Source organism: Boleophthalmus pectinirostris, unplaced genomic scaffold (genome assembly GCF_026225935.1).
Source record: "Boleophthalmus pectinirostris isolate CB_2022bp ecotype Guang Dong unplaced genomic scaffold, ASM2622593v1 HiC_scaffold_8, whole genome shotgun sequence".
Lineage (NCBI taxonomy): Eukaryota > Metazoa > Chordata > Actinopteri > Gobiiformes > Gobiidae > Boleophthalmus > Boleophthalmus pectinirostris.
In genome coordinates this window covers 6987444-7009564 of record NW_026571515.1, presented here as the reverse complement: position 1 = coordinate 7009564, position 22121 = coordinate 6987444, and the positions used below count along the sequence as shown (strand labels likewise).

The following is a 22121-nucleotide window of genomic DNA, read 5'->3' as shown; positions in this document are numbered from 1 at the left end:
CCAAACACCTTCAAGACTGAGACAAGACCGAGTCCAAACACCTTCAAGATCGAGACAAGACCGAGTCCAAACACCTTCAAGATCGAGACAAGACCGAGTCCAAACACCTTCAAGATCGAGACAAGACCGAGTCCAAACACCTTCAAGATCGAGACAAGACTGAGTCCAAACACTTCAAGATCGAGACAAGACCGAGTCCAAACACCTTCAAGATCGAGACAAGACCGAGTCCAAACACCTTCAAGATCGAGACAAGACCGAGTCCAAACACCTTCAAGATCGAGACAAGACTGAGTCCAAACACTTTCAAGATCGAGACAAGACCGAGTCCAAACACTTTCAAGATCGAGACAAGACCGAGTCCAAACACCTTCAAGATCGAGACAAGACCGAGTCCAAACACCTTCAAGATCGAGACAAGAGTGAGTCCAAACACCTTCAAGACCGAGACAAGACCGAGTCCAAATGCGGTCAGACCGAGATGAGACCAAGGCCGCAAAAATGACCTTGAGCCAGTCTCAAGACCAAGATCAGTCTCGAGTCCTACGACACTAGATTCTAATGAAGGTGTATCAAGTTTAAGAACACAACGGAGCACTTCCTGTATTATCACATGACATCACAAGGTGGAACAGAGTGTTTTCAGTCTTGAGAGAAGAACTCGCCCTAAAAATGCAGGGTTTGTTTGTTAAATATGTGTGAATGAAACAAAACACAACTCCAGGTCTGTTTGTGAGGAAACAACATTATTACAACACACTGTAGATCAGAAAATAACTCCATGGAGACAAGCAGGTGGCAGACTCTCCACCAGAAAAGTTACATAGTGTACCTTTAAGTGTAGTATTATTTGTTCTCGTGGTGTTAAAGCCTTCTCCCTTGTGTCTAATGTCCTTCTTATTGTGGTTTGGATGCTATAGCTGTCTGACCGGAGGCAGGTTCAGTGTCTCCAAAGCAGTGTGGTACAGCTCTCTCAAAGCGCTCAATAAATACAGACGGCAGAACATTTGGTTAAACAGGTGAGGCAAGGGCTCCTGGGAACAAAAACAGCAAGAAAAAACAGAAAATATTATTATGAAGATATGTTTTAAAAGATGGGAGTTTGTTATTCTGTGGGTGGATGGTGCGTTGTGTTAGTCACTGTTGGACAAGTGACTTTAAAACTGTAATGTGTTATTTATTTATGACTCGTTACTGTCATTTCAAAGTCGTTTGTTACATTACAATATTACTGTGTTTAAAATGTAAAATATTACACGACTGTTGCAGCACTTTTAAGTTTCTCTCACCAAAATAACTGTGAAGATGCTGAACTTTTGCGGCGTATATGGACTGAACCAAAACTGAACCAGAGCTGAACCCGGATTGGACCAGGACTGAACCAGGACTAAACCAGGACTAAACCAGGACTGAACCAGGAAACCAGGAACTAAACCAGGACTAAACCAGGAACTGAACCAGGACTAAACCAGGAACTAAACCAGGACTAAACTAGGACTAAACCAGGACTAAACCAGGACAACTGAAACCAGGACTAAACCAGAACTGAACCAGGACTGAACCAGAACTGAACCAGGACTAAACCAGGAATACACCAGGACTAAACCAGGACTAAACCAGAACTGAACCAGGACTAAACCAGGACTAAACCAGGACTAAACCAGAACTGACCCAGGTCTAAACCACGTCTAAACAAGGACTAAACAAGATCTAAACCAGGATTAAACCAGGAGCACACCAGGACTAATCTTGGACTAGAACCTGGAATCTAGGACCTCCCCTGAGAGAACCCCGAGCTGGTGGAACAGGATGTCTGCAAGGCGCGATCAGGCGTCAGCGGGCGCGTTTTTTGGCACAAAACTCGTTATATGTTAATCCTGTTATTTTATTTATTTTTAGTTTAGGTTATTTTCTGCACATATATTAGCTTGATTTGTTAAGTTACCCTTTTACATTCCGGTAAATTAAACATTACTTAATTTTTTCCATTCTCGAAATAGGTTTGTTTTGTTTTTTTGTTACTTCCCTGACCCCAACGAGCTGGTCTTAACAGGTAGTACAATATCATGGAATTTATTTTTAGTAGTATTCATGGCTTCAGATTCCTGTCATACGCAACATTTTGAGGTAACAGTCCCAATTTAGAAATAGTACTGAAATGTATTTAGAAGAAGATATTTCCATGATATTTGCTGCTATCCAGTACAAAATGATGTATTGGCTTGTTAGTATGAATACAGGATGTTGACCGTGAAATACTCACCCCAAGTACATGAACTCTGTTGTAGTAAGAGCTGAAATCTTTACTCAGAGAAACGAGGAATTTACACATCTGAAACAAAGTGTTGAAATATACATCACTGTCATGTAATTATACTTTTGATTTGATATGAAAAAACATTGTATTCTCTTTCTGACCTGTTCTGTTTTGATGTTGAGCCTGGCCCCGCCCCCTTCGCAGTCCACCGCCTGTCCCGATTGGTCGAGCAGCTCAGAGAAGGGAATGAGGTAATTGAACAGGAGCAGCCACTCGCCCTGAGGTAGAGACACAGAAAATAACATTGGGTTATGAGATAAATTACATCAATATTAAAGAGGTAACAACATTCCAACAACACTTAAAGCGCACAAAAGTTAATTTTATATAATATAGGACGTGTAGAGTGTGGGGAGAATGGAGCGTGAGATTGACAGGTGGATCGGTGCAGCGTCGGCGAAGCTGAGCGAAAGAAAGGCAAAGCTCTCGATTTACCGCTCAATCTACATTCTTGCCCTCACCTATGGTCATGAGCTCTGGGTAATGACCGAAAGGACAAAATCGCGGATACAAACGGCTGAAATGAGATTCCTCTGCAGGGTGGCTGGGCGCTCCCTTAGTGATAGGGTGAGGAGCTCGGTCACATGAGAGGAACTCAGACCGCTCTCCTCCATGTCTCACCGGGAGGAGGCCCCCGGGGAAAATCGGACACACTGGGGGACTATGTCTCTCTCGGCTGGCCTGGGAACGCCTTGGGATCTCCCCGGAGGAGCTGGAGGATGTGTGCGTGGAAAGGGAAGTCTGGGAGTCCCTGCTTAGACTGCTGCCTCCATCACCCGACCCAGGATAAAGCGGAAGAAAATGGATGGATAGGACATGGCGAGGACATGGGAAATTTTCAGTTTGGTCGACTGTTGTCTCTTAGTTAGTTGGTTGAATACAGTATTACGGTATCCGCTCTATCAAAAAGCTAGCAATGGTCTTCAGTTCATGCTCTCTGTTCAGCTGCATAAGAACCTAATATTATTATAATTTACTGATACCTAAATTTGTTTGCTCAGCACAAATGAATGTGATTCTTCACACATGGATAGGACATGTAAAAAGTACGTCTTGGGAAATTTTCAGAGTGGTGAGTATTCTTTCTGCTAGAGGATGTGCGGCTGACGGTGAGTCTGTTCTGTGTGTGTATCGCGCTGGAGATGGTTCATGTGAAACTTTTCAGAGGTTATAAATCTGCAGGTCATACGCATAAACTTATAGCGGTGGCAGCATTTTTATGCTTTAACTAAAACATTTTGGTAATACAAAAAATAAAAAAATCCGGACTAAAGCGTTTACACGGTATCAAAATTTTGATCTGTGACCAGACCCTACCGTCTATAACCAAAAGTGAGGAGTGAGGGGCTAATTGACTTTACAACTATTAGCAATAGGACACTAATATGATGAGAATCCAGTGAAGGTGTGTGGAATTTAGAACTATCTGTCTTTAGTTTTGCGTGGCTCTGTGCTTAAACACTCACATCCTCTTAGTCTTCATCAAACATATCTCTACATACCTCTTCTTTCAGAGCGGAGAAGTCCAGCTGCGAGCCTTCTGGGATTTCTGGATACAAACCTACAAACAAATGTGATTTTTAAAAACTGAAAGTAAAATATTTATATTGCGACAACTTCTCAAAGGTGCACTGTGTAACGTTTGTGCTGGAGGGTAAGTGGAGATAGCATTACTTTGATCGTGACAAAAATATTCCACAGTATATTCAATTTAAGCAAACTGGTTGAGAGGATGCTACACCCAGGATAAGTTACAAGTCAGATCTTTGGAAAGGTACGCCCAAGCACAGTACATATGCATGTTTTTCAAGGTATTTTTGAGCAGTATAAACCCTAAACCTAAAAAAACAAACAGCAAAAGCTATATACAATACCATCTTCAGACACAGGCTCAGATAAGTTACACAGTGCACCTTTAAATACGCTTTTTTTGGTTGGTAAGAAAATCGACTAAACACGTAACAACCCAAGTTTAATTGTTTGGTTAAGAAAAGTTCTGCGTACCTTTCTCGACTCCTCTCTCGTAGCTGTCGAAGAGAGTGTGGAGCCTGGCACAGTTGTACATGACGAACACTCCTCCTCTGGGGCCTTTGGTGGAGACGGAGCCCTCTCTGTGAACGTCCAGAGTCACCTGAACGCACCACGGGCACAAGGATTACACAACATGGACAAGTACCTGAACGCCTCACAGACCAAAGCCGAGACAAAACAACTGGAGCAATTATTATTTTACCATGTTTGAAAATATAATGCTGGTAATTCTGTACATCTAGCAGTAAGAAAATAATATCTATTTAACTGTAGATCAGGGGTGTTCACACTTTTTCACCATGCGAGCTACTGACAAAATGACCAAGTCAAAATGATCTACTTAATACAAAGCCAAGCAAACTGCACTGAAACACTCTGTGCCCCTTTTTTGGACCCTCGCCCACAGTTTGAGAACCTCTTCTTTAAGAGAACTTCCTCTGGCACTTTACACAAAACTGTGAAAAAAGTGAAGGAAGATTTTTAAACCTGTTTTTTAAAGTTCCAAACAGGAGTTTCATTCTTTTCTGGTTTTGCAGTGATATTTATCCAGCCTCTGCACGTTTTACCAAACCAAACGCACACATCGTGACAAACACAGATGCATTTGTGCACTTTTGTTAGACAAACTTCAGCCAAATGTGGCAGTAGGTCTGTTCTGTAGATCCGCTCTATGCTGTAGACCTGCTTTGTGCCAACACTGGAACACAAATTTAGACTGGTTTTTGCTTCACGTTTGGTCTTGCTCTTCTAATCAGCCGCACTGTGGGAGGGGCTTGTGTTCGCTGTACGCAGGAAGGAGCGAGAGCGTGAAAAGGCGAGGGGCGGCGTGCTGACGTGAGGCAGATGGACAGGTAGGATGTTTAGGAAGTTGAACCTGCCCTGTGATGCACGCTGGTACACGAGGGCACACGCTGTCGCAGACGAGCCGTGCATAGGGAGCGTGTGTGTTTGTGATGCGCCGTAGAGTCTCCGCGGGTTTCAAATGAGCGCACAGGCTGCACTGAGACGCCCCACACGCTCCTGCACCCGCTACAAGTTTATTACCAACAGCAGCGGCCGTAATGAAATATGATCACACTTGTTGAGTGTCAGACCTCGAGTGAGAGACAAGACCGAGTCCAAACACGATCGAGTCCGAGACGAGACACGGCGATCTACCCACACGACCTTGGTGATCGACGTATTGCGCACCCCTGCTGTAGATTATTCACTTCGTAATATTTAAGCTCTTTAGAATCCATATCAGTAGCAAGTACAAACATTTTCCAGTTCTTTACAAAGTTTATTATTGTCGGAATGAATTTTAAGAATGAGCGTAGTGCACAAATTGCTATTAGTGAGTTCCTTCATATCAAAATTCAATGGCAAACTAAGCAATAAGTGCAATACATTATAAATAAAACGGGCGAGACTCACTGGGCTGGTGTGGACTGTCGACAGAAGCTCGAAGCGGACTGTGGCAGAGGTCATGACCCTGATGATATCATCCCAACTTTGACCTGAAAAAACCCCCCCAAAAAAACGCAATCTCTGTTTAGTCCAAAGCCAAGAGCGGTGTCTGCTGTGTGGATTTTAAAAGTGTAGTGATGTTACAGTCTCACTGACCTTCTACTTGGTCTCCATACTTCATCTCTGACGCCTCCTTCATCTGGTCTCTTCTTAATCTGATGCAACAAGAACAATAAAAAATGTTGCCAATATGTAAAAAAGAAGCCACATTTGTTGTAAAATATTCCCCACTATGATTCAAAGAGAAACTCAGTGATTCGTATTGCTTGTATTGGCAAAGAACAGAGATGAAATAGCAACCACAAAGTCAAGTTCTTGCACAAAACTTGGTGAAACTCAAACTTGCCAGAGTAACTTTTGCTTGAAGATGGTGGGGGGATATGCAAGATGTTTATAGGGCTCCAAGATTAATCACAATTGAAACTAAATTGTAATTTAATGGGGAAAAAAATCGCACAGGCTGCAAGTTTTAAGTACCATAATCTCCTCCACAAACAACAAAATATCCTGTTTCATGTTTGTTTTAATGCTGCAGTTCAGGTCTGTTCAAACATGTTCTGAAATGTGATTCTTGCGAGAGTTTTCAGTTCACATTTCTTTTTGTCAGTTCACACGTATTTAAAATGTGAACTTTGAACAGCTCAGCCCTGAATGTTTATTCACCCAATATGACCGTTATACATGTAGAGTTCACTGCTCACTATTGTATAATGCAGCTATCAACAGGTGAGACTCAATATTGTTTTTTAAAATGAACAAAATGTCTAAATAATAATGTCTGTGGGTCATTGTAACTATATACAGTATGAAAAAAGCATAGTATGTCTTCTTTAATAATTGCTCACATAAAGTAGTGTATTTCTTACTGTAAATATTGAGCGGCTGTGAGCTGAGATCCTGGAGTCTTCACTGGGCCACACACCAGGAATCTCTGCAAAGACCAGATAACACATTTACACTACATTAGCAATACATTTATTAGTACTTTTATTAATTGTTTTTTTATTATTTGACATTTATCAAGCCAAGATGTCCATTTCTCATTTATAATCGTTCCACATTGTCAAAGTGAGCGAGTGCTGGACTTGCAGAGACCTGCGTGTGTGCTGCTCCGCTCGCCCTCCACAACATAGCGACCTGCTGCTGCCTGAACTCGTCCTGACAGGAAGTGACGTGGATCACCGTCGTCGGGGAAACCTGAAGATGGGACGAGAGGGAAAAGTGAGCAGCGGTTTGTCTGGGCTTTAGTATCGCAGAGAGGAGGATCTGTATAAATGTATAGAGGAAGAATGTAAATGTAAAATTGTTGTTGTTTTTGTGTCCATAAGGTTTTAAGAAGACATATTGTGCTTTTGCCTGCTGTAGAGTTATAATCTGTGACACAAGTAGATCATTATGTCAATAAAAAAAAAAAAAAAAAAGTCTACTGGCTTCCGAGTTAGAAAACTGCGGTGACCAATGGGAGCTGAAATTGCCGTAAACGTCATCACAACAAAGAGCCGTGCAGATGTTGGCCCCTCCGATGGATAGCTGCACATGAGGCTAGTGAACTGTGATTTTTTTTTTCATTCGTACTGAAATGACTACACAATGCTGCTGAATTCTACGTGTATCATTGATTTTAAAAATAAAATTGGAAAAGGAAGTAAGCACAGAGCAGCGGGCGTGTGCCGGTGGTGGTAAAAACAGTCATTGTTCTGCAAAATGGTGTCTTGAAAATAAACAATTAAAGATTGCTCAAACATGCTCAAATCATTCCAGATACAACTTTGGATGCATTTGCAGAACAGGTTTGCTTTGAAGTAAGTTGTTTACAGTCACCAACGGACCATGAGAGCTATAATTTCAACTTTCAGTTCAAGTATATAGTCACTGACATAGAAGATATTCAACTCTGTGGCAGATTTTGTTCAATGTACCGTATTTTCCAGGCTATTAGTCGCGCTCTTAAGCCTCTAACCCTATCAAAAAATGACCGCACGCCCCACAATCCAGAGCGCCCCATACACGAATCCACTCGGGTGTCCCAGCACGACTTCAGTAAACTACAAAGCCGCACCACATGCAGCGCACGCAAACACACACGGAGCAGACAGCGACCGCACGGCGAAACACACCCACAGATGCACTCATCACTCCACGCCGACGAGGAACGGAACAGAGGAATGAACCGAAAAAGCGAGTGCAATGTGTCACTTCTAGACACAACTGAACAACTGAGTCACTGCGAACACGCCGACAATCCGTTGGTCCCAGACAGCACCCTCCCTACACGCCACAACTGAACAAAGCCCAGAGTCACCGTGAACACCACAAACAAAGTCCAACTGACCCATTCAAATGTTGTGTTTCATTTAAAGTCCGGTGAGGTTTATTTGTAAGAAAAGTTCGAACACAGACCATTCTATGCGCCTTATAATCCAGAGCGACTAATAGCCCGGAAAATACGGTAGATAAGTCTAATGCAAAATGCCAAAGATTCCACCATGGAGTCAAGCCTTTTCCTCCATCTTAGCACCTTAGAATGTGTCTGAACCCAGCCCTTTGTGAGGCGCTAATGGAAACACTGAGTGAGTGCTTACAGTGCAGTCAGATGCAGCCAGTTCCAGCTGAGTCAGATGGGCAACATTCTCCTGTTGAACTGAAAAACAAAAACAAATATCAGCTTTTTTTTTTTATTAATAGGTCGTGTTGGCAAGATTTTGATTTTAAAAGTCATTAACAAGGTTCGTCTGCGTTCCCAGATACAGTTCGACACATATTCAATTCAAATACAGCTTGGACTGATAACAAGAGTAATGTTGATTTATTCTTAACTACAAAATCAGTGAGGATAAAGGCAAAATGTTTCTCTCTGATCTGAATGGTCATTACCTAAACCCCAGCACCTGCAGCCAATCATGAACCAGTGCTAGTGCAGCCTCTGCAGCTCAGTGAGTGATTTCTGGAGGTTCTGAGTTTTCACAAGAGGCCTGTCCATACACACTGAGAATGAAAAAAACCTGTATGTGTCAGTACTAGTTGTAAAATTGTGGGGAAGCTGGCCAAAGTGGTCAAAGTAGGAGGAAGATGCAACCAAAAAAAAAGTGTCCTTAACTCAGACAAGATTTATTTTGAAACACACTTCTGGAGTTACACCAACAAAAGTGCAAATAAACAGAAAATAAGTAACCAAACAACCTGCACAGAAGTCTCTCCCCTTGGGTTAGCACCAACTCGGGATGGGCATTCGATGAAATTTTCTTAATCGATCGTCGGAAGAATTAACGATCGATTACTGATTAATCATTAACGTTTTTATATTAAAATAATCACCATTATTATTACTATCTGCACTACTAATCTGCATAAATAAATTCAACTTTACGACATATAAACCGTAACGACTCTAGAGCCACATCAGCCCGTTTGACATTATAATGTGTTTAATTCAGTTTTGCGCAACTCTCACAGAAACTGAAAACTTAAAACCGCATCGATTAATTTGCATAAACTAAGCGAAGATAAAACTACAGCTCTTGTGTCGCTGATGTGGTTCAATTTCTGTCAGGATTAAAAGACACGACTCAGTGGAATACAGGTTAGTGTGACCAGATTTGTGTTTGTCAAAACCAGGACACCGTACGGGGGGAGGGAGGTGGGGACTCGTCATCCACATTGAGCGACTCTCACCTGGTAAAACTTTTTCCCACTGGACACGGAAACATATGTGCTGCTTTGTACACTGTGCACATGGACTCACACTTGTCCCGAACGCAACGGAAAGCGTGGAATTTCTTGTACAAATCATCGTTAAATACACATTTGTGCTTCGGTTCGTTACAGACTGACCCACTGTTTGTGTCTCGCTCCTTCTGATGCAGAGAGACACATGTACAGACTGTTTGGTCACGCTACGCACAGCAACCTACATTCGGTTTGTCGATTAAAATCAACGTAATCGATGAAATTCTTAATGATCAATTATCGATTAATCGACTAATCATGCCCATCCCTAGCACCAACACACACAGGTTAGTTTGTCCATCAACTTTCCCTGTTTCTAGGTGTGCAATATATTCTCTTATGAGGGCCTAAATCCCCCAGACCATGTGGAGTAACAGGTAAGGTGGTAAGTTGTCTGTATAACTAAATAAATAGATATAACCAAATAAAATGCATTTAAAGTAATTGGTGTGAACTGATTAACTTAACTAAACAAAGACTAAATAAAACAAACCCGGGATAGTGATATTTAGCTGTTTAGTTGAATTACTGATATAGATGTAAAATTAAATGAACTGTGAGTAACAAGGGACAAAGGCCATCTTAATCTCTGGTGTAATAAAGAATAACGAAGAGATAGAATCCATCTTTACCTGTACACGTGCCTATGCTGGGGTCGTATCCCATCAGGCCTTGCTCCTGGACCACCCTGGTGAGGTTTACCCTGATTGCCCCATCGCCCTCGTCACTCGCTCTCCTCCCCCCGCTCGCTCTTCTGCCTTTCTCGGATTCGTCTTCTCGATACGGACACTTCTCCAGCTCCTCTCTCATTCTCTGCTCTCCGTTTTCATTAGTCCAGCTCGCAGGGACCGTCGGCCAGTCGACTCCCAGCGTTTCCAGGAAGCAGATGAAGTCACTGTCTTTGGCAAGTTTGGGGCAAAACGAAACTGAAAAACTGAAAAACAACAAACCGGATCGTAAGTTAGGACTTAATTAGTACATCGAACTACCAATAGTTTATGTTCCCGTTTTAGAATTTGCTGATGACGTAGTTTTAGACGGAGGACAGGGGTTTTTTGCTACTTTGCAGTGATATCAAGCTGGGGGTGTTCTTCTGGTTTGTTTATGGCAGAATGTTCAGCAGTTTCCATGATGACACAATTAAAGTTTTCAGACTCAAAATGGATTTTAACTAAGGCTGCGCAATTAATTGAATTTTGATCGCGATTCCGATTTGTGTGTCAAACGATCTCCAAACTCACATAATCGAGTTGAAACTATTTAAAGCTTAACAAAGTTTATTTTGGGATATTTTTTAGATAAATATGTATATTTATTTTAGTTTTTACATATAGAGATTGTAAAACAGCTGGATATATGGTTTATTTTGGACACATTTATGTTTTTCTACGCGTTATTTCATGTTCAAAGTATATTTTATTCATTTTATGTTTTATACATCGCAAAACTGCTCTAAGGTTCATATTTGTAGCCTATATTTATTTTCATTTTGAAAGTTTTGCCTAAATTATCAATAACAAAGTTTTTTTTTTGAGAGAGAGAAACGCTGCATCGTGTAACTAAAAAATAATTGTTTGAATAATCGTGATTTCAATATTGACCAAAATAATCGTGATAATGATTTTTTCCATAATCGAGCAGCCCTAATTTTAACAACAATCTTTTTTTTTATGTGTGTCCATGGTTCTGTTTAGATGTTTGATTTTCAACAAAAAGGTGAAAAGTGACAAAAACTGTTGGCTAAGAATAGCTGTGTAATGTAATGTGAGTGGGACTTGTTTAACACCACAAATCATCATCTTGTATTTCCATCTAAATCAGCTCTTAATGGTCAGATTGTGTTCAAATAAAAGATCAGATTAAAGTCTAATTGGAGTACCGTATTTTTCGGGCTATTAGGCGCTCTGGATTATAAAACACACTGTCATTAAATGGTCTATTTTCGACCTTTTTTCACAAATAAACCGCACTGGACTTTAAACGAAACACAACAGTGTGATGGGTGAGTGGTTTTGTTTGTTTGTGGCGTTCACGAGTGACTCTGGGCTTTGTTCAGTTGTGGCGTGTAGGGAGGTGCTGTCTGGGACCAACGGATTGTCGGCGTGTTCGCAGTGACTCAGTTGTTCAGTTGTGTCTAGAAGTGGCACATCGCGCTCGCTTTTTTCGGTTTCGTTTCCGTTCCTCGTCGGCGTGGAGTGATGAGTGTGTCTGCGGGTGTGTTTCGCTGTGCGGTCGCTGTCTGCTCCGTGTGTGTTTGCGTGCGCTGCGAGTGGTGCGGGTTTGTAGTTTACTAAAGTCGTGCTGGGACACCCGAGTGGATTCGTGTATGGGGCGCTCTGGATTGTGGCGCGCAGTCGTTTTTTGATGTGGTTAGAGGCTTAAGAGCGCGTCTAATAACCCGGAAAATACGGTAACTGAGTTTCAGACAGAGCAGTGCCTACAGTTAACATCACACCCCACATATCCAAATTTATGATCCACAAATGCAGAGCCTCATCATTATTTGTGAGGGACTGACTCCACACACAAAAACACAAACTCACCCTTGTCTTCTGAGCAGCGCCCCCATGTGGTCGGCGAGCAGGACGGTGCGCAGCTGTCCCAGAGTGAGCGACTGGGCGGTGGGCGCGTTTGTTTTGGTGTGCAGGGCGGGGCAGTTGATCACCACGCTGGCTTCTCTTTGGGTGGACGCTTTGAGATACCCCTCCAGGCCCCCGTGTTGCCCCAGAACGGACCTGAACGCAGCCGGCCGGTCCACCCTGACCCTCAGCCCCTCCCCCACCACGCCCCCCCTCAGAGACCGGGAGCACCCCCGAGCCGTGGAGGGACAGCACACGAGACAGGACGCTCTGTGGGACCTACAGGAGAGGAAAGAGATCAAAATAATAGTGTCTTAAAGTAAACATAGATGGTTGATTTTGATGTTTACAGAATTATTTCATTTTAAATACTGTATTTTTCAGACTGTACAGTAAATTGCAAATTTTTTTTCATAGATTGGGTGGTCCTACAACTTAAATATAAAAATTTTCACACTGACAGTCGCGAGAGGCTCTAGTCTTGTGTGTGAGTATCTGCTGCTCCTATTACTCCTGTACCACTGTCACTTCACTCTGCTGCGCATGTCTCCTGCAGAAAGAGCCTCTGTCCTGTCTGTATCATGTCAGTCGATCGCACCATCACTTCTGCACCACTGAAAAATTCAAATTTAAACAACTTTATAAAGATGACTGAGAAGACTGAACACAAAGGCTCCAAAAAGAAAAACATATTTGCAGGTTACAAGATGCAAGCAGAAAAATCTGCAGCCGAAAACTGTAATCGAGCAGCAGAAAGAAAGTTTGGAGTGAGCGAGAAACTTGAGATACCGGAAAGGTGCGCCATGCGACTTTCCTGAAAGTCACTGGATGGATCGACAAAGCCTAGACTTCAGTGACACTGAAACCATTCTGCCGAGCTTCAGAAAGGTCGGAATAATTCTAACTGGAACTGATGCTGAGTCTGACGACAACTACACAGAAGAGGAAGCGGCGCTCTGTTTACCGTTTACTGTTTACGGAGTTGCTGAGAAGTGACACAGAGGATGAAGAATTGAATGGATTTAGTGATTTGGAGTGAGATGGAGAGTTTGTTAAACATGGTCTGTTCTGTTGTTTATACTATAGTTTATCTGAAGAACTGTTCATATGTGACGTTAACAGTCTGTTGTTTTCTGTTCTGTTGTTGTTACTATAACTTGCCTTTCAAGATGAAATGTCGGTTCCTGGTCTCTGATTTTGTAAAAAAAAATAAGTTTCCCCCAAAAAGTGCGACTTATATATGTTTTTTCTTCTTCATTATGCATTTTTTGGCTGGTGCGATTTATACTCCGTAGCGCCTTACAGTCCAAAAAATACGGTAGTCAAAATTTTTTCCCCACTGTCCTAACACTTTTCCAGCATCCTAATTATTCACAGTGATGAGTTCATGAGCACTTTTCACAAATTTCAGAGGTCAGAGCCTGCTAACAAACAACTATCATGCTAATGGTGCAGCAGTGTTACTTCCTGGTTCGCTGACAATATCTGATCAATCTGTCCCTTAGAGCTGCAACTTTTACTCTATTACATGAGGAAAACAAACTGGCAAAACCCCTTTAATATGTTAGAAAACAGTGACATGTTTGAATATTTCATAAACTATGTAAAACCAGTCTCTAATGTCTTTGAACAAGTTACATAATGTTAGAAATTTTAATTAAATAATACAGATAAACAAGTCAAAACAACCTGAACCTGATACATCTGATCCAGTCTTCAGTGTCATTTGACGTTTAGATGATATTAAACTGTGGCTGTCCCAGAATTTTCTCTGTTTGAATGAGGACAAAACAGAATGCATTATGTTTGGAACATCCAACCTGCCCAGTATCTCAACTCCTGGTCTTGTTGCTTTGGGCCCCCCACTTTAACCACATTGTCAACAATTTGGGGGTGAAATTGGATAGCAATCTAAAAGTTGATAAACACAGATAAATAGATTCTGTGGTCAGAGCAAGCTTCTTTCAGCTCCGCCTCCTGCCAAAAGTTAAACCCTTCTTGAGCCATGGTGACCTGGAGAAAGCTGTCTATGCCTTTGTTAGTTTGTTAGTGCAAAATGCTGCAGCTCGCCTCCTTACTAACAGTCAGAAACATGACCACATCACCCCTGTCCTGTACTCCTTGCACTGGCTCCGTCCAGTTCAGAACTCATTTTAAAATTTTGATGTTTGTTTTTAATGCAGTCTTGCACCTTCCTATTTGTGTGAGAGTTTGACCCCTCACCGACCCAGCAGAGCTCTACGATCTGCTGGGCCACATCTGCTGGAGGTTCCCCCGGTCCCGGTGCAAACAGTGGGCTGATCGTTCTTTTGCAGTGGCCGGTCCAAAACTCTGGAACTCTTTGCCCATTGAGTTAAGGTCCATCCCTGACCTGCCTTTGTTCAAAGCCAAACTTAAAACCTACTTATTTAGAATGGCTTTTAACACTTAGTGGCCCTGTGACACTTTATTTGTATGATGTTTATTGTTTTTATTTAGTTTTAATGTTGTACAGCACTTTGGTCGGCTTTGGCTGTTGGAAAGTGCTATAGAAATAAAGTTTGACTGATTGATTGATTTGGAAAAACTTGTCATGAGGGACGGTGACTGCACTACCGCACCCAGACCTCAAAGGTGCACTTTGTAACATTTCTGGGGAAGGGTCTGCCACCTGCTTGTCTCCATGGAGATGTGGGTCAGATCTGTCAAGAGGCGACCCCAGCTGCTCACAAGAATGTATGTTTTACATGGTCTTGGCAACAAAAAGAAAGACACGTTAAATGCCACACTGAGGAACATTCATGGAGACAAGGTGGTGAACGCTGAACCAGAAAAGTTGCAAAATGAGTCAGGAGTACGTATCTATATTAATTAACCGCTTAAATAATTGATGTAACTCCATTGTGTTATTGCTGTAGTGGAGGCAGACACACGTTTAAGCCTGACCCACATAAAGCTTCACTCATGGGGTAATAATTGGACCTTCAGGGGGAAACGTTTGTCGATTCATGGACCTAAACCACCACAGATCAGAACTGGAAATAACAGACTTATATGTACAATTGTGATCAAGGCTTATAAAATAGTGTTTACACAGCACGATGTTGAGACTTAAAGGTTTTTACCAATAAGATAAGCACAATTCTTTGGCAAACTGAGAAGATAATTACTTTATTGGACATAAAATAAAGGTTGCTTGTTTCCATAGAGACATTTAAAGCTTTCCCTGTGATGTTTTACAGTTTTGCATTAAACTTATATGCAGCGTTTATTCAGTAACAAGTGTTTTAACCCGTAAATGCTCGCTGTGTAATGCTGTGTAATGTCATACAGTGGAACCTTCAATGCAATCCCCATGGAGACAAGGAGTGGGTGCGCCATCCAGCAGAAATGTTACATAGTGCATCTTTAACTTGTTGTTGGCATCCTCAAACCAAAATATAATCTTGGAAAAATAAAAAACTGAACCTTAACCATACAGAAAAAGTAAAATAATAATAATAATAATAATAATAACAAGAAGAAGAAAAATAAGAAAAATAGACATGTTTTGATAAGCTCCTATACAATAAAAATATAATAAATAAAAAAAATTAATAAACCTGACCTGTCCTTCCACGAACAGCGTGTTGAGCATGGTGCTGGGTGACAGAAAGTCCCGGTTGCGGAGGTTTTTCGCGCTGCTCTCCTTGAACCACAGCTTCTCCGGGTCGGGAAACAGCCTCTCCCCGTCGTTCGCTCGGCCCTTGCCCGGTCCATGCTCCTGATTTCCCCGCAATGCAGCGCCCAAAGCCCGGACAGTGGCGGAGATCCGCAGCGGGCACGAAGCAGCCTCCACCTCCATCACCACCACCACCACAACAACACGAGTGAGCTGTCAAACGCTAAAAAGCAAAATACACGCACTTCTCATCACGCTGTGTACGGCTTTTTGGGTTGAAGTGCGGTAATTAGGTCCCGGGTCTCGCTAGTGACCCGCAGATCCGTGTCCAGACCGCGGTCAATCACAAATCGATGGCCGATATTGGGAGCTTCACTCTGCAGCGTTTCAGCGAGACACCCACCCGGAACCATCGGACAGAGGGGAGCGTTTCCGCGGAGTTGAAACCGCGCTGCACCGTTTATTTACTTCTGACGGCGCCATCTTGTGTAGGATTTAAGGAACTACAACACTACTCTGAATAGAAAAAAAAGTCTTAAAGATTACTACGGTTGTAACAATAACCGAATTATCGTGATATCGTATCGTCAAAAGTCTCACAATAATATCGTGGGCTGACAAAATACTGACTTCCAAGTTTCTTTCCTTAAATGCATGGTTTTATAGTAGCAACGGCTAATAAACACAGGGAACTACATATCCCATGATTCATTTCAGTAAAGACAACGTGAAGAAATATGTTGGTTTTTTTGTTGTTGTTGTTGTGTTTGTTTGTTTGTTTGTTTGTTTTATTTAAATTCTTGGGATTATGACTAACAATTAAAAAAAAAATATAAAAATAATAATAATAATAATAATTCGCACCAAAATCTCGTCAAGGTATTTCAAAAAATAAAAAAAAGTATCCTATCTACAATTATATTAGCCTCTCCAAAATATTGCAATAAATATAGTAATGTGAGATGCATATCGTGATAATATCGTACAGAGACATTTGGATATTGTTACATCCCTACAGATTACCAGTACAAATTAGGAGTGAGGACTTTTCATTTGTGTATGATGACGTTAAATGAGCGTTACACAACTCCGAGATGTGCTTGCGTGAATGTTCCACAGTATGGCATTAAACTAGGGAGAACAGACGTCCCTATTTACCTGGGACAGTCCCAGTTTTGAGTCCGGTGTCCCCTGTCCCAGCAGATTTATCCAGAACCAGTGATTTATCCCAGTTTTATACAAGAAATGTCCCAGGTGTCCCTATTTTTGACCAATTTGATAACTGCCGACAGTAAGAGAGGCATAAATTGTCATTTGTTTAGGTAAAATACAGAAAAGCTGCTTAAAAATCACCAAAACACAAAGCCATGTTATTTTGTAATATAATTTATTTAATTTAAATAAAAATACAGGTAATTGAACAAATGCATGAGTCATAATTTTATGGATATACAGTGGAACATCCCATGTTGAACCAGAACTAAACCAGGACTAAAAGAGAATTTAAGTAATTTATCTTCCAAGTACATCTCGGTTTAACACTGACTCACAAAAGCTATTTTTACACCATGATCTTCCCTTGGCATACCATTGGCATACCATTTGGCACACCAAATTGTGGCATATTGCTGTCTAACTGGTGTCTACTGGCCTTCGTAGTCTCACCCCTTGCTTTATCATAGTATGTTCTCTTTTGAAATATTACTATGTTGACTTTTCAAGTCCCCCTGAGCCCGTATTACTGATGGTAAATAAACTTCTCCTGCGTAAGACGTCTGGTTGGTCTCCAGCCTTTTACTTCCACCCTTTCTTGGACAAGCTGAAAACTTCTACAACACATGTAAACAATAACAAATCTAAAGAGAAAAGCAAATGGCCAACCCCCCCACCAGGAAAGTTACACAGAAGTTACTTTAAATGAAAAATTTACTTTTAACTGAAAGGTTCACTGTGTAACCTTTCTGTTTATTGTCTTGTTACCATGGAGACGCTATGGCTTTAAATGTTCTACATAACTGTATTAAACATATCTCTTCTCCATATTCAATTCAGTCACTTTTACTAAAATTGTAAAACATAAAATAAACAACCTATTAAAACTCAAATTATTTAAAACAAAAAACAACCAAATTATATATTTTTTTAAAATTTGTTGCACCCTTTAGTTTGTGGTGTTGTTTCAACATTTATTACGCCTCTAAATTTGCATTAGCATTAGCACTGAGACACAACCATCTCTCTTTCTACAGAAGTGTCCTCCACTGAAGCTTTCATTTTATTTGCATACTTTTTAACATGTTATCAGAGACTTCCACCCACAGATCTTGTTCACTACATTATCTTCAAACGTTTTACTTTTTTAACACGACCCAGCAAAAACCACATGGAGATAAAATTGCACAGGAAGTAGTGATGCTAACAGTGAGACTGGTGGGTGTTATTGTGCACAGAGCCCATTTGAGGTGTTTTATGGTTAAAGATACCGTAAAAAAAAAAAAAAAAATTGCATTCTTACAGTGAGCAGGGTCGCCTCTCAGCAGATTTGACCTGTAATGTCTGTGGAATAATGTCACTTTAATAGGGTGACTAGATTTTCAAAACTTGGACACGCCCGGTTTGGGGTATTTGGTGTAAATAAAACTGTGAAAAGAGCCATAATCAGTCATAATCTGATGGACTTCTGTCGCTGGTTGTTGTTGTTGTTGTTGTTGTCGCTGGTTGTTGTTGTTGTCACTGGTTGTTGTTGTCGCTGTTGTTGTTGTTGTTGTCGCTGGTTGTTGTTGTTGTTGTTGCTGGTTGTTGTTGTCACTTGTTGTTGTCGCTTGTTGTTGTCGCTTGTTGTTGTTGCTGGTTGTTGTTGTCGCTGGTTGTTGTTGTCGCTGGTTGTTGTTGTTTTCGCTGGTTGTTGTTGTTGTCGCTGGTTGTTGTTGTTGTCGCTGGTTGTTGTTGTTGTTTTCGCTGGTTGTTGTTGTTTTCGCTGGTTGTTGTTGTTGTTCGCTGGTTGTTGTTGTCGCTGGTTGTTGTTGTCGCTGGTTGTTGTTGTTGTTGTCGCTGGTTGTTGTTGTTGCTGGTTGTTGTTGTTGTTGTTGTTGTTGTTGTTGTCGCTGTGTTGTTGTTGTTTCGCTTGTTTTTGTTGTCGCTGTTGTTGTTGTTGTCGCTGGTTGTTGTTGTTGTCGCTGGTTGTTGTTGTTGTGGTTGTTGTTGTCGCTGGTTGTTGTTGTTGTTGTGTTGCTGGTTGTTGTTGTTGTTGTCGCTGGTTGTTGTTGTGTCTGGTTGTTGTTGTGTCGCTGGTTGTTGTTGTGTTGTCGCTGGTTGTTGTTGTTGTTGTTGTTGTTGTTGTTGTTGTTGTTGTTGTCGCTGTTGTTGTTGTTGTTGTTGGTTGTTGTTGTTGTTGTCGCTGGTTGTTGTTGTTGTTGCTTGTTGTTGTTGTTGTCGCTGGTTGTTGTTGTTGTCGCTGGTTGTTGTTGTTGTTGTTGTTGTGTTGTTGTTGTTGTGTTGTTGTTGTTGTCGCTGGTTGTTGTTGTTGCTGGTTGTTGTTTTGTTGTTGTTGTTGTTGTTGTTGTTGTCTGGTTGTTGTTGTTGTTGTTGTTGTTGTGCTGGTTGTTGTTGTGTGTTGTTGTTGTTGTTGTCGCTGGTTGTTGTTGTTGTCGCTGGTTGTTGTTGTTGTTGTTGGTTGTTGTTGTTGTTGTTGGTGGTTGTTGTTGTTGTCGCTGGTTGTTGTTGTTGTCGCTGGTTGTTGTTGTTGTTGTTGTTGTCGCTGGTTGTTGTTGTTGTTGTCGCTGGTTGTTGTTGTTGTTGTCGCTGGTTGTTGTTGTTGTGTCTGGTTGTTGTTGTTTGTTGTTTGTCGCTGGTTGTTGTTGTTGTTGTGTTGTTGTGTTGTTGTTGTTGTTGTTGTCGCTGGTTGTTGTTGTTGTTGCTTGTTGTTGTTGTTGTTGTCGCTGGTTGTTGTTGTTGTTGTTGTTGTTGTCTGGTGTTGTTGTTGTTGTTGTTGTTGTCTTGCTTGTTGTCGCTGGTTGTTGTTGTCGCTGGTTGTTGTTGTTGTTGTTGTTGTTGTCGCTGGTTGTTTGTTGTTGTTGTCGGTTGTTGTTGTTGTTGTCGCGGTTGTTGTGTTGTTGTCGCTGGTTGTTGTTTTCGGTGGTTGTTGTTGTCGCTGGTTGTTGTTGTTGTCGCTGGTTGTTGTTGTTGTTGTTGTCGCTGGTTGTTGTTGTTGTCGCTGGTTGTTGTTGTTGTCGCTTGTCGTTGTCGCTTGTCGTTGTCGGTTGCCGTTGTCGTTGTTGTTGTGCAAAACAAATTACAATTTTATGCTCCTCTTTACTGCTGGGAGGGATAAGATTAGTCAAAAATTGTGATAGTCCTGTTTTAGTCCTGATTTAGTCTGGGTTGGTCTTAGTTTAGTCCTGGTTTAGTCCTGATGTAGTCTGGGTTAATCTTAGTTTAGTCCTGGTTTAGACCTGATGTAGTCTGGGTTAGTTTTAGTTTAGACCTGGTTTAGATCAAATTGGTCAAAAATAGGGACACCTGGAACATTTCTCGATAAAACTGCGGCAAATCACTGATTTTGTATAAATCTGCTGGGACAGGGGACACAGGGCTCAAAACTGGGACTGTCCCAGGTAAATAGGAACGTCTGGTCACTCTACACTTTAAAGGTCTTCATGGGACATTTCAGGCAAAGCAATAAAATCCCCATGAAGACAAGGAGGTGACAGACCCTCCACCAAAAAATCACACAAACTACAAGCTACAAACTGTAAGAAAACAAGGAGTAAATGAACTGTGAAATCTCTCACTGGCTGATAATGGACTTTTGTGTCTGTGTCAACAAAGATTTGACTTGTTTTGAATTCTTAACTACAAACAAAGCTACACAAAGGGCTCAGTGTCTCAGGTGACCCGAGAGGACATTTAAATTATGGAAAGGACATGGGACATAAAGTGAGTTTAGCCCTGTCTTATGTCTTACTCTAAGTGACAAGTTATAAGGAAGAACGTTTAAAGTCTTAGGTGACCATAGTGTTTGGTCTGAAATTAGTATTTTCAAAAACAGTTCAAAGTCCAGTTTTGCACAATCAATGAAACTTAGTCTAGTGAATTACTTTTACTACTTTTTGCAAATTAATTATTTTTGAGAAGTTGACACTTAATTTCTTTACAATATTTGGTACAACATTATAATAACTACACCTTAATGAAGCAAGAAGAAAGACTTATAGGGCCCATGTTATACAAATCTCTGATCTATGTTTTAAAGTGTCCTCATCAAAAACATGTTTCATTCACACATGTTTAACACACAAACTCTGCATATTTAGGAGAGTTTTTCACTCTGTTCCACTCTGTTTACGTGATCACTCTGTTTTTAAACTCTATATACACATCTTTACTAGAATCATTGGGATAATTTCAGCCTTGGAACTGCCAGTCTCTACAGAACTAAAGGTAAATGGAGCTGTTTACTTAAAAACTACCACTTTGTGACCTCACATAATAAATGATTACTCAAAACATGTGTGAATGAAACAAAACACAACTCCAGGTCTGTTTTTGATGAAGAACAAATTTACAACATGGCTTAAGAATCTGTGTATAATTCGTTCATTTGTTTTTCAAAATAAAACCAAAAATAAGGGGAATATATATATAATATATATATATATATATATATATATATATATATATATATATATATATATATATATATATATATATACACACACACACACATATATATATATATATACACATACACACACACACACACACATATATATATATATATATATATATATATATATATATATATATATATATATATATATATATATTTATATATATATATATATATATACATTCTTCATTATTTGTCTTCAAAACCAAAATGAAAAAAAAAAAAAACTATGTGTTTTTTAATTTGTATTTAAATGAATAATGGAAAAAAATGGATAATGCCTGTTTCCCGTTTCCGTGACTTAAACTGAGATGAGACTTTTGCGCCACATACGGACTGAACCAGGACTAAAACAGGACTAAAACAGGTCTAAACCACGTCTAAACCAGGACTGAACCAGGACTGAGTATCAGGTAATCAGGACTGAGACCGGGACCAGACCGGTGCTGAGACCGGGACTGAGACCGGGACTGAGACCGAGACCAGACCGGGGCAGAAACTGGGACTGAGATTGGGACCAGACTGAGACGGAGCCCACAACCTGATTTATTCCTGATTCAGTTCTGGTTTAGATCTGGTTTAGACATGGTTCAGTTCTTTTTCAGTCCTGGTTTAGACCTGGTGTAGTCCTGGTGTAGTCCTGGTGTAGTC

General features: G+C 40.9%; 1 protein-coding gene across 1 annotated transcript; it reads right to left on the bottom strand.

Moving 5' to 3' along the window:
• Nucleotides 1–11: 11 nt before the first annotated feature.
• On the bottom strand, nucleotides 12–16201 carry dalrd3 (DALR anticodon binding domain containing 3). Its single transcript, XM_020920218.2, is given in 14 exon segments — nucleotides 12–1034; nucleotides 2264–2332; nucleotides 2419–2535; nucleotides 3820–3878; nucleotides 4322–4448; nucleotides 5765–5847; nucleotides 5954–6012; nucleotides 6724–6788; nucleotides 6953–7054; nucleotides 8440–8498; nucleotides 10216–10517; nucleotides 12127–12374; nucleotides 12376–12441; nucleotides 15749–16201. Coding segments are annotated over 14 exon segments (1713 nt in total). The 5' UTR covers nucleotides 15986–16201; the 3' UTR covers nucleotides 12–914.
• Between the last annotated feature and the right edge of the window lie 5920 nt (nucleotides 16202–22121).